This window comes from Rousettus aegyptiacus, unplaced genomic scaffold, assembly GCF_014176215.1.
Source record: "Rousettus aegyptiacus isolate mRouAeg1 unplaced genomic scaffold, mRouAeg1.p scaffold_m13_p_4, whole genome shotgun sequence".
NCBI lineage: Eukaryota > Metazoa > Chordata > Mammalia > Chiroptera > Pteropodidae > Rousettus > Rousettus aegyptiacus.
Genome location: NW_023416307.1, coordinates 23,992,953 through 24,005,109, shown reverse-complemented (window position 1 = coordinate 24,005,109; position 12,157 = coordinate 23,992,953). Strand labels below are relative to the sequence as shown.

General features: G+C 30.9%; 1 protein-coding gene across 1 annotated transcript in view; it reads left to right on the top strand.

Annotated features, from left to right (window-relative positions):
- Nucleotides 1-12,157, top strand: part of KPNA4 (karyopherin subunit alpha 4) — a 52,747-nt gene that overhangs the window by 21,675 nt on the left and 18,915 nt on the right. The window contains exons 2-10 of the mRNA XM_016149119.2: nt 3,866-3,910; nt 4,752-4,841; nt 4,974-5,003; nt 5,096-5,148; nt 7,470-7,565; nt 8,087-8,172; nt 9,460-9,546; nt 11,296-11,465; nt 11,564-11,608. Coding sequence (XP_016004605.1) covers nt 3,866-3,910; nt 4,752-4,841; nt 4,974-5,003; nt 5,096-5,148; nt 7,470-7,565; nt 8,087-8,172; nt 9,460-9,546; nt 11,296-11,465; nt 11,564-11,608 — 702 coding nt within the window. The remainder of the gene's footprint in view (nt 1-3,865; nt 3,911-4,751; nt 4,842-4,973; nt 5,004-5,095; nt 5,149-7,469; nt 7,566-8,086; nt 8,173-9,459; nt 9,547-11,295; nt 11,466-11,563; nt 11,609-12,157) is intronic.

The following is a 12,157-nucleotide window of genomic DNA, read 5'->3' as shown; positions in this document are numbered from 1 at the left end:
ACAATAAATTGGAAAGAAGAAATCATTCTGTTTATTATTATGTCATTACGTCTTAATAGTTTTTAGAGTTTTAAATAAAAACTATACATTAGTAAAAAGTAACTTGGAAATTAAATAGCCACTAATTGGAAATTAAATAACTATAATTTAGGAAGAAAGCACTAGACCTACACCCCATTAGAGCAGAGATAGTGTTTAATCCCTAGAACCTAGCACAGTGATGGACACACAGTAATTTTTTAAATTAAAAAAACTGCATTTTGTAGGCAAAAGTAGCATTCTGTGTTCTATAAGATTCACTTGGTTGAATTTTTCAAAATCACATCTTGTTTTGCCCAAATTTAGAATTTTGTAAATGTATTACAAAGAAATATAAATGTATCAAAGAAATATAAAAGTTCTGTTTTATAAATAAAATGTAATGGGAAAAAAGAAATTTGGGGTATAAATATACAGGCATTAAATATGCAGTAGTTGTTTTGGATTTATTTCATAGTTTGTTTTACTAAAAAGAAGTTAAAGCCTATATACTTTAATCTTGCTTTTTTAGTTGAAGTAGTTACTAACAAAAACTTTTAATTCTTAGACTAGAAATTTCTCTGTCCTTCAGAAGTCGACATTTTATTGAACAATCTGTTAAGTAGTGGATTTTACAGATTTAATTTCTTTGGTGAGACATAGGACATAGTTTTTTGGTTATTGTTGTTAGAGTTGTTTGTTGTTTTTGTATTGTGATACACTGCAAAGCCCATTGTCTAGATAATTGTACTTTTTCAGTATGAACCATAGTCTCTGAAATTGGCTTGAACTCTATTTCAAGACTTCTGAGGGACAGTATGGTGGTTAATTGGCTTTGTATGAGACTGTCTGAATTCTGATCCTGGCTATCCCACTTCTACCTATGTGGCCTTTGGCCAAGTAATTTAATTTCTCTAAACCTCAGTTTCCTTATTTGTCAAAAGAAATATTTCTTATCTCTTAAGGCTCTAATGATTAAAATATCATGAATGTCGAAACTCATATTGTAATACTTGGCTAATTTTTATTTATTTTGCAGCCTGTCTTAGTATTTTTTTAAATTGATCATGATATTTTTAAATTCCTGCCTGTACCAAAGCTCAAATGATTACCAGAGTATCACTTAACAATAGAATAAATTGGTTTGGTCAAAAATTGACATAAAGATTTCTTCACATATAAGATTAGCCAGTACATTTTGAGAAGGAATAATACTTATTCCTTATATAGAGAACTTCTAGTGAGGGAGGAGGGCACCAATAAGCAAATAAAGTTATGTATAATACATTAGAATGTGATAAGTGGTATTGAGAAAAATAAAGCAGAGAAGAATAGAGAGTATCCAGATAGAGAGGTGCTAGATGGTTAAGAAGGGGAGAACTTTACCGTGGAGGTGATATTTGGAAGACTTGAAGATAAAAGCGAGTAAGCACTGCTTGTAATGAGGGAAGAGCATTACATTCTAAGGAAATAGCAGTAGCAGTAATAATAATAGCTAACACATACTGCTGCATGCCACTTTACATATTGATTTATTTAACCCTTAAAGTAATCCTATGAAATAGGCATTTTTACTGTCCTCATTTTATAGATGAGGAAACTGAAGTATGGAGAGCTAGTAAGTAGTATGGCTAAAAATTGAAGTCAAGAGGTTTGGCTCTGGAGTCCATCTTCTTCGGGGTTGCTGTGTAGGGTGTTAGTGAAGGCCTTAGGGAGTATTTCCATTGTGTTAAAGGGAGAGCAGAATTAGAATACAGCAGAATGAGTGGAGAGAGTGATAGGAGCTGAGGTCTGAGTGGTGGTAACTGAGGAGGGTAAAGAATTTTTATAAGATGTTATTTGAGCCAAAACTGATGACAAGAAGCAAGATCTCAAATGCTCCAGTTAGTAACAGTTTGCAATTTCTTGAAATTAAGGTGGGAAAATAAGATTATATGAAGGTGGGAGAAAGCAAAGCAAGGTTGGATTACAGGATCGTTCACAAGATTATGTGCTCTGTTGAGGATGGTTATGCCTTTGACGGGTATTACTTCTGGCATTTCAAAGATGTTACCAAAATGCACAGAAATAGTTTTTGTTTAAGGCAAAGATAAACCTTTTACTAAAAAAGTTATACTTTGGGCATGACTACCCACCACAACCTGCCAAGTTAGGAATTTATCATGAGATCATCCCATGAGGTTACTTTCTGTAGAAAACCCCTTTTCTGCCCACACTTCACTTAATAAAGTAGCCATAAAACCTCAGTCAAAGTCACCTATGACTTTGTCGCCACCAATAAAAATCACATTATCATTATTATTGTTTTAAGATATGAAATAACATTTTTTATCATTAATTTGAAATTATGGTAGTCATTAGACCTACGCTACATCCATTTAATGTGATAATGAAATACATATATTGTCATTTGTGTTTTCATATTTATGTATTCTGACAACTATCAAAATAACAATTGATTTTCTTTGTAATCTTACATATTACCTTCTGTATTTAAAAACACTATCTGAGAAGATATCCATTGATTTCACCAGTCTCCCAAAGGAGTCCATGGAACACAAAAATTAAGATTCCCTGTGAGGGTTACTTTGGTTGCTATGATAAGAATGGACTGGAAGGAAGAGGAATACAAGAGTAGGAGGGATACAAGTTAGGAGAGTTCTGCAATAATCTAGAACAGCAATAATGGTAAATTTAACCAGTGATATGTAGTTGGATTTCAGATAAATTTTGAAAGTTGAACCAATAGGATTTGCTAACATTGAATGTGTAATTTGAGAAAAAAGAAGAATCAAGGATGGTTCCAAGATTTTTGGTCTGTGCAACTGGAAGGATGGAGTTGCCATTTTCTGAAATTCTCTTTGACCTTATTATAATACTGAATTAATACTTGGACCTTAGTAAAACTGGATATATCATAAAAACTTTTTACACAAGAACATAAGGCTTATAAAAAACAAAGGTCAAAGAATAAAATAAACCATAATCTTACTCCTCTTATAAACCATATGAGATGGGATAGAATACATGTTTGTTAAAGATCAGAAGTTTGGATTTGGATATAAATTTGAGATATTTGATATCTAAGTATTTATGATTTGCTCTTTCCACTTAATATGTTTTGGCATGTGCAGTCATTAGAATGAGGTGAACTCATACATAGAAAGAACTTGAACTTTGACTGTTTTATAGTGAGAATGTATCCATGTGTTAGGTGACTTTAAAATGAGAAAAACATGTTTAAAGTAAAATATGGTTTCAGTACATGATAGAATAGTTACGTGGTTATTAGGAAGAAAGAAATAGATTCGCATATACCACCATGGAATATCTCTAAAATCTGTAAATAAAGTTAAAATAAGGCGAAGAACAGAATAAATACATAAGTGTGTCAGAATCACAGTAAATCTAATAGTGTAGTGTTTATTTTTAGGGAAAAAGATGAGATGGGCAGAAAGGCTCCTCATCTTTTTCCTAAAGCAGTTGAATTTACTAACCTTGTACATGTTTTACTTTTTAACTTGTCTTGGTTCATATGGGGGATGAGATTACTGGTTCTTTTATTCTTTGTACCTTTTATATTTTTATAGTTCCTATGTTATAGTTTTTAAAGTTATAATCAATATTCTAGATCTGTTAATTTCAAAGAGATTTTCAATATTTGAGAATGTGAATGTGAAATGAAGATAGAAAATATATAATGTGATCTTTATTATAAGTAATATATGACCTTATTATATGACTAGAAAAAAAGATAAGATATACATCAAAATGTTAATAATGGTTTTCTTTGTGCAATGGAATTTGAGATGATTTTTTAAAAATATTTTTCTTTAATTTCTTGTAGACTATGAGAAGACAACGAAATGAAGTTGTAGTTGAATTAAGGAAGGTAAGTCTGATTTATACTGGGTACTTCTAAGCATCATTCTAACATTACAGCATATATAGAAGATACCAACTATATATTAAATCTCAAGTGCTTAGTATTTTTTTCTTTTGAAAACAAAGATTTTGACTAAATTTGACAAGCCATTGAAGTTACCAAGATATATTTTGACTACTATCCAAAAACAGAGATAAACAAGTTATCAGATGGTTTTTTTCTTCTGCAATTGTAATGATTTATATAAAGTATAAGTCATAGATATTTAGTTATACTAAATAGTTCTGCTACTTACACCCCAAAAGGAACTTGTTACTTATAAATTTCATCAACTTTTCAGATATTAAAGTTGTTGAGAATATCTTTTAAATTTGTCCCAAATGTTTTAAGTGAAATTCAAGTGGGCCTTGATTTTTGTAAGGCACTGTTGATTTTTTTTTTTTTTTTGGTCTAATTTTGAACTGCTCAACTTTTTGACTTTGTTTTTAGGTGATAAAAGAAGCCCCCAGATGAATTTTAAAAGTTTAGTACTTTTAAATAAGTATATGTGTTTGCTTCTGGCTAAAACACTACGCTGTCTTTTTAAATCAATTTTTGTTGTTGTTGTTGTTCTCGTTCTTTAGTTTGTTTTTACATAGTTCACAGTTCATTGAAAATGTAATATTTGGGGTTTGGGGCTCAAATTAGTGTTGCTTAATTGTTAAATTCACAATTTGGTTTATTTTTCTACATTTTCATTTTACTTCTAAAAAGCACTTCATGTTTCAGTTTGTAGGCCCAGGAATGCCTAACCTTTGTATGAAAGTATTTAGCTTTTTTTTTTTTATTTAATGTCCTTCCCTTAAAGAATAAAAGAGATGAACATCTCTTAAAGAGAAGGAATGTACCACATGAAGATATCTGTGAAGACTCAGATATAGATGGCGATTATAGAGTGGTAAGTTGTTATTCTGGTAACTTAAAACTATTGTTCTTCTGGTAACTTAAAACTACTAGTGAAAGATTTTACATAAACATAGAATTTTAAGGTGACTTTTTAACTTAGTTTTCTTTTTAACTTTTTTCCTAGCAAAATACCTCTCTAGAAGCTATTGTTCAAGTAAGTTGAGTTATTTTTGCCTTTTCTCATTGTGTTTCTTAGACTTAACTGGTTATTGTGTATCTATTTCAAAACCATTTTATTTTTTATAGAATGCTTCAAGTGATAACCAAGGAATTCAATTAAGTGCAGTTCAAGCTGCTAGGTAAGTTAAATTTTGAGGATGTATATACTTTTTATAACTTATACAGGAGTTCTGTTTTGAATTTTCACTATATAGTAGTCTTGTCACTCATAATAACTTCAATGACAAACAATATAGAACAGTCATAGACCAACTGAAGCTACTTTTAAAATTCTCTGATTTAGAGAATTAAAATTTGGAACAATTTGCTAAACTCACAGACACTCTGAAGCTTTAGTGTACATAAAATGTACAGATACTTAGGGCAATATTGATTTAACAGGTTATTATAGGGCAATAAGAAAACATTATTTAATAAAGCTTTATCTTTTACTGATTAATAGGTTTAATTTAAGAAAAACTAAGATTGTTCAAATCCTGCCCAGGTAGCTCATTCTTCTCACAACGCTCATATCGATCAAACAATAAATCAAGTTATAAGCTTACTGTAGCAGTATATATGCAAGTAGACATTAAAATTTAGGGCTACAAAGATCCTCATCTCTTTCCAGGTACTAATACTAAGTTAATTTGTATATTTCTGTTGTAAAGCCTATGCTGTCATATTTTAAGGGAAGAACTAGAAAAACTTATTACCGAGACCTTCGTATTAACAGTTTGGGGAAGACACAGTTGTATCAGTACAATATAGTGGTTACTTTGTATATTTATAAATAAAAGAATAACACCCTGTATTGTGATTAGCAGTAGAACAGACATGCAAGAAAGTGATCCTAGTTATAGAATTTTAAAGAGGAAAAAGATTTCACAGACCCATCTAATATCCAATGCATGAATCTCTTTATGTTTATAGACTTTTCCTACTTTTGTGTATTTAAATAACCTAGAACAGATAGGGAAATTACAGTGTTGCCCACAAAGGTAAAGAACTTCTTAAAGCGGACTTTGTTTTGTAGGAAAAAAAAAATCACAGACATTTTCATATCTCAAAATGGCAAATTAGTGTTTATAGGAAGAATGATTAAGAGATTGACACATTACGTTCACCATTGTCAAAGTTGATTATTTAATAGTTTTGAAGCAACTCTTTTCAGTATGAGTTCTGCAAGATAATTAAAGTCCTGTAGCAGGGGTTCTCAAAATCTCTCTAGGAGATCCTGAGACAACTTTAGGGGATATATAAGATCAAACATATTTTCATAGGCAAATAAGACTTTATTTGTCTTAAGGATGTCTCCAGTGAAGTAGTAAAAACAAATTTTCTTTCATAAATCTGGGCTATTTAATGAAAGGAAAGACTAGATTATTTCCTACTTTGTGCTAAGAATTGTGCCGTGTGTTATGGAAAATACAGTGAAAAGGCTTGTATAATTTTTGCTCTGTAAGAAGTTTAGAACCTAATTAGGAAGGCAAAACTATATAAAATAGTGATACTCAACAGCAAATGTAGGTGTATGCTGTATAAATATTCTTTTAGTAATTCAGAGAATTTAGAATTCAGAGAGAGTATTATGAAGATATAGAACTTGAAATGGACTTTGAATAGGTAGAGTTTGAATAGACAGAAAAGAGGACGTTCCAAGCATGGAGAATAAGATGGTGAAAGGCCTGAAAATGAGATTGAAGTGGTGGGATAGACAACTGACCTATTATTGTTGAATTACAGAAAATGAGGTTAGTTGGGTAAAATGGTGTCAACTTGAGTAGTTTAAAGCTAGCTGAAGGAGTTTACATTGATAGGGTAGTAAATAAGTCACCGTCACTTGGTTTCTATAGGGAAATGATCTGATTAAGCGTTCTTAAACATTGCCCTTATATACTAGAGCAGGGGATTTAAATGGATGAAGATTTGGGTTAGGCCACATTGAGGGCTATCAGATAAACCTACAGTCTACCACATGGTAAATTGGTCTCTAAGTTTTGTTGTTTTACCCTCTGAGGTCCATGAGAGCAAGGACGTGTCTGTCTTATTCACCTTAATATCTCCAGTATCTCTTTGGATACTTTCCTATGTATTGCTGTGCTGATTTCATTTTACTTTAGTTATTGAGATGAGAATGTTGAGATTTTATGGCCTTTGATTTGGTGTGTACAAATAGCATGAAGTATTGGACACTAGTGTCAGCTATAAACTTGTACCAGCAGCTTACCTGCTTTTGTCCAAAAAAGTGGGAAAATGGTTCATATCTACCATTTTCCCTAATTAATAATCTCTATAAATTTATAAATGAACCTTTCTATAATAGAGAAAAGGTTGCATTATATAAATTTAAAAAGTAACTTTTAGAGAGCATATTTGTACCAAATATTCAAATTTTATTATAATCTCTGTATCAGTTATATATGATTAAGTTTAATGAGGGAATGTATATCTCTTATAGGAAGCTTTTGTCCAGTGATCGAAATCCACCAATTGATGACTTAATAAAATCTGGAATATTGCCTATTTTAGTCCATTGTCTTGAAAGAGATGACAAGTAAGTACATTATTTTAAGAAATAATTTAGGATGTATCCTTTACAAAAAATAAGATTTTCTAGGTATTTTAATCTTTAAATGAAAAAGAAAAGAGCTTTGAGATGGAGTTGAAAAGCCAAAGTGAAAAACAATGTAATGTGTCTTTACACCAAGAGATGAATGTAAAGGCCAGAGAGGAACTTGAGACTGATACATGTAACTTTTAAGCTTTTTTCAAAGTTGCAAGAAATAGTTTGACTAGATAGGTATTTGAGAAAATTGTTTGACTAGTAACATGTAGGTATCTTAATAAAAAGTTCTTACTAAAAACAAGGATTCTTGACGAGGTCGTGTGCTTTTTTATACTGAAGAGATATTTTAAATAGTCATTGGAGGTTTAAAAGAAGAGCTGAATGCATAGATACCTTTTGAAACAAAATAGTCACTTTTTAAATGCTCTAGAGTGGAGGAATAACGGGTTGGTAGGTATTTGAGCCAATGTAAAATTTCCTGTTGTTTAAAAGTATTTCTTTTTTTGTAGTCCTTCTTTACAGTTCGAAGCTGCGTGGGCTTTGACAAACATTGCATCTGGAACCTCTGAACAAACTCAAGCAGTAGTTCAGTCCAGTAAGTTGGTTACTAATAGACAAAATTCTGATTTAAAAAAAAAAAAAAATTAGTAAAAAATGAACAGTGATTCACTAAAAGAATAGAGCTATTGATATTATAAAATATTACCACATAACCCCAGTATCACATAAGGAGGTTGAAATAGGCCAGCTTAAATATGTTACTTTGATCATCTCGTACCAATGACTGATATTTTCTGTTTCCAAAATTCATTTGATTCTAAACCTCACATTTCCTAATTATGGTAGTCTGTTGTAGTTAACACTTTACAGGACATCATAAAAATAAAGGTGTTTTTCCATTGCCATACTGCTTCTGGGCCTCTTTTAATGAGATTCTTAGGCACTAACTTCTACATGATTTTGAAGAGGAACAAAAATGTTACTTAAGCATTTTATTATATTTGTAATATTATGTAGAAACAATAATTACCTTAAGTCTTAATAAAATTGGTTTAATTGTAGGTGCAGGTGGTTTTATTTTTGTTCTTTGGGGGTTTTTTGTTTTGTTTTATATGGTTGACTATTGAGTAAATTTTATAATCTCAAGACAGTATCTTAATCCCTTACTCTCCTTTCTATTTATGTGTTTTTTAAAGAATAGGAAAGAGACCTAGAATTTGTTTTAGCACTACTGTTATGTCTTAATATACCAAATATAATGGATAAATTACTTTTTATTATAAGTGAGCATGATTGAGCTACATGTATTTAAATAGCATTTATCAAAGATATCAGAAGGAAGAAAGGAAATAGAAGAATAATTTGTTCAGTGCAGTTTTCTGTTCAGATACAAACCTTTCTTTGTGTTTCCTATCCTTATTGTTAGGTAACAGAATCACTTTATGATTCAGAAGGTCTCGAGTGGCACAGAATCATTGGCCAGTCTAAAGACCCATGTGATATTTTAAATTTGAAGATATGCTTAATATATAATGAATTAATCTTAAAATTGGAATTAAATCCAGGTTTAATTGTGAATGAAATTTTACCACCTTCACTTGACATTTGTCTCTGTGTTAAAACAGTCATGTTGATGTTAAATAGTCTGCTAATCAAAAATTTTCCACTGCTGTTATTCTAATGAAAATCATGTAATGAAGATATATTTCAAATTTATTTTTGATAGATTTCTTTCCTTTGAGGTTTCAGTGAAAAGACGAGATCGATTTTTGGTTTAGATTATAGTATCTTCAACCTTACTCCTCACCCCCAATTTTATTGACATATAATTGACATCTAAACTGTGTTCAAACTTAAATAATTTTATGTTTCCCTCCTTCAGATGCTGTGCCACTTTTCCTGAGGCTTCTCCATTCACCTCATCAAAATGTCTGTGAACAAGCGGTGTGGGCATTGGGAAATATCATAGGTTTGTTTTAAACTTGTAATACTAGTCCAACAATTGTTCTTATATACTATATAATAAAAATGACTACTAGTAGTCAAAAAGGAAAATGTTTGTCTTTTTCAGTACTAGTTTTTATGAAATCATTTACAGAAACTGTAGCTGTTTAAGTATAAACCATAGTAAACAAAATGAACATTTGTTGCTTCTGATAACCGTAGTATCTTTTTGTAGTCAATATATTTAACTTTTTAAATAATTATGAAATATGTATATGATTTAAATCTTCTGTTCCTCTTTTATTATGTTGAGATCTGTTTTATTCCTTAGCTTTCTTTGCTATTGTAGAAAGTATGTAATGAGAGAAAAGGAGGAGGTGAAACTTAAACCAAAATTTTTCTCTATAATGACAGTTCTGAGAAGAGTCTAAATTAAAATTTTTATATCTCTTTTGGGTTTTGGAACATTAAAATATAATAATGTTACCCATTATCATTATGATGCCATCATCATAAAGAGGAGATATCTGTAACTTGTATAGATAGTCTCATTTAAATGTTGAACATCATGATTACCATACTTTCAAGTTTTCTTTGATAAATGATTCCAGGAAGAATAATTAAAGACGATTCTAATATTTCAAGGATTTGTTATTTTAACTAGAGCCTACCTTTTACCCAAACTCAAAAATTCAAAAATCTGGGCTCTGAATTATATTTTGTCCCTAGATATTAAAGTTTATTTTTGCCACAGATTCATTGTTGTTCTTCCATAGTAATCAGAATTGCTTTGATATACCTTCTCTTTATTACCCTTTTGGGGACCAAGATGGAAGGCAAGAGATGGTTAGTGTCCCACAATTATAAGTTTCAAAGGGGGGAATTTCTCTGTAAACTGTTCTTGACATACAATATATTGTTATTAGGAATGCTGTCATTTGTGTATCCAAGGCCCCTCCTTTCCGTTTATACCAAATTTTAGATTAAGATCTGTTAACACAGCACCATAATATTTGGTTTTTAGTTCCGCGACATTGTAGAGTTAGAATACATGAATGCAAAAAGAATAAGCATTTTATCACTAAATATTATAGCGCAAGGAAAAGTATTTTCACTTATGGAATATAATACTTCAACATGACTTTCATACTAGAAGTTACAGTGACACTCTAGATACAGAAATTAAATTTAGCAGTTGCCTAAGGCAGTGATTTTCAAACTTTAGCCTATTGTAAGAATCATATGAAGGACTTGTTAAAACACACAATCCTGGACCTGCACAGTTTCAGCAGATCTGGGATTGAGCCCAATAGAGTATTGGTTCTTTGCCGCCCTTTCCCTTTGACATAATTTTCTAAGTGTATAGAGTAATTTACAGTTACCACAGATGCTGTGATATTGGATCATCAATATAAATTCTACAAATATTGTTCTCTCTTACAGAAAAAAAAAAAGCAACAGTTCTGCTCACAAAAATATTTTAAAGAACCTTTAGGCTTCTAGTGTTTAGATAGCATAAAAACATTTCATAGATGAGCAGCTATTTATAAACCTGAATATGTGAATAATGTGAAAAAAAATTAGTACCTTATGTTGCTTCTCTTGGCTCAGGGATGTAAAATGTGAACTTGGTTATTACTGTCTAAAACTTTTATATAAAACTAAATAGTGTAATTGATTAAAATATAGGAAGCAACACATTGAACTCAGTGCTTTGTTTTCTGAATTGCCTACTGTCAACATACTTTATTGAATTAATAAATTCTTCTTGTAGGTGATGGGCCACAGTGTAGAGATTATGTCATAAGTCTTGGAGTTGTGAAACCTTTACTTTCCTTCATAAGTCCATCTATTCCTATAACATTCTTGAGAAATGTTACTTGGGTTATGGTCAACTTATGTCGGCACAAAGACCCACCACCCCCAATGGAAACCATTCAGGAGGTAAACAAGTGTTTCTGTTTTTATTTTTAAACTAAAGTAAATACCATTATGTGTATGTTTTTATGTATGTTTTAAACTCTGTATATTTCTTTCTCCAGATTCTTCCAGCTCTTTGTGTTTTAATTCATCACACGGATGTAAATGTGAGTAAATGCTTCCTATTATATTTTTATATGTATTGTGTACATATGTATGCCTGGGGTTCTCCCTGTTACATAGGGGAGAAAATGTTATACTGGACATCTTGTCAGTGTACTCTATAAGATTTTTCCATTTCGAGAGCTATAATACATATTTGGTATTTGTATATTTATTCTATGATTACCTACATCACTTGGTGTATACATACAGCAAGCCATGGACATCATTTGCTCTTTAACTTCATTTCTATTCTATTTCTCCATTTATAGTGACTTTGGTAGTGGCTTCACTTATAAGATAACTCTTAAATATTCAGTAATAAGGAAAAAAAATCAGTGCAGACTCGATATTAAACATAATAAATTTATCTACTTATTCTTAAACCAATGGCAAAGGAAAAAGCAATTCAGGAAATCTGAATATGAGAACTTCCCCGACTATTTATAAAGCCAGTTTATCCTTCAATGTGTTAGAAAAGCTAGAAATATATGTAATGGATAAAATGCATAGCAACAGTCAGGAACTTCAGTTTGATATGATGACCAATGTTT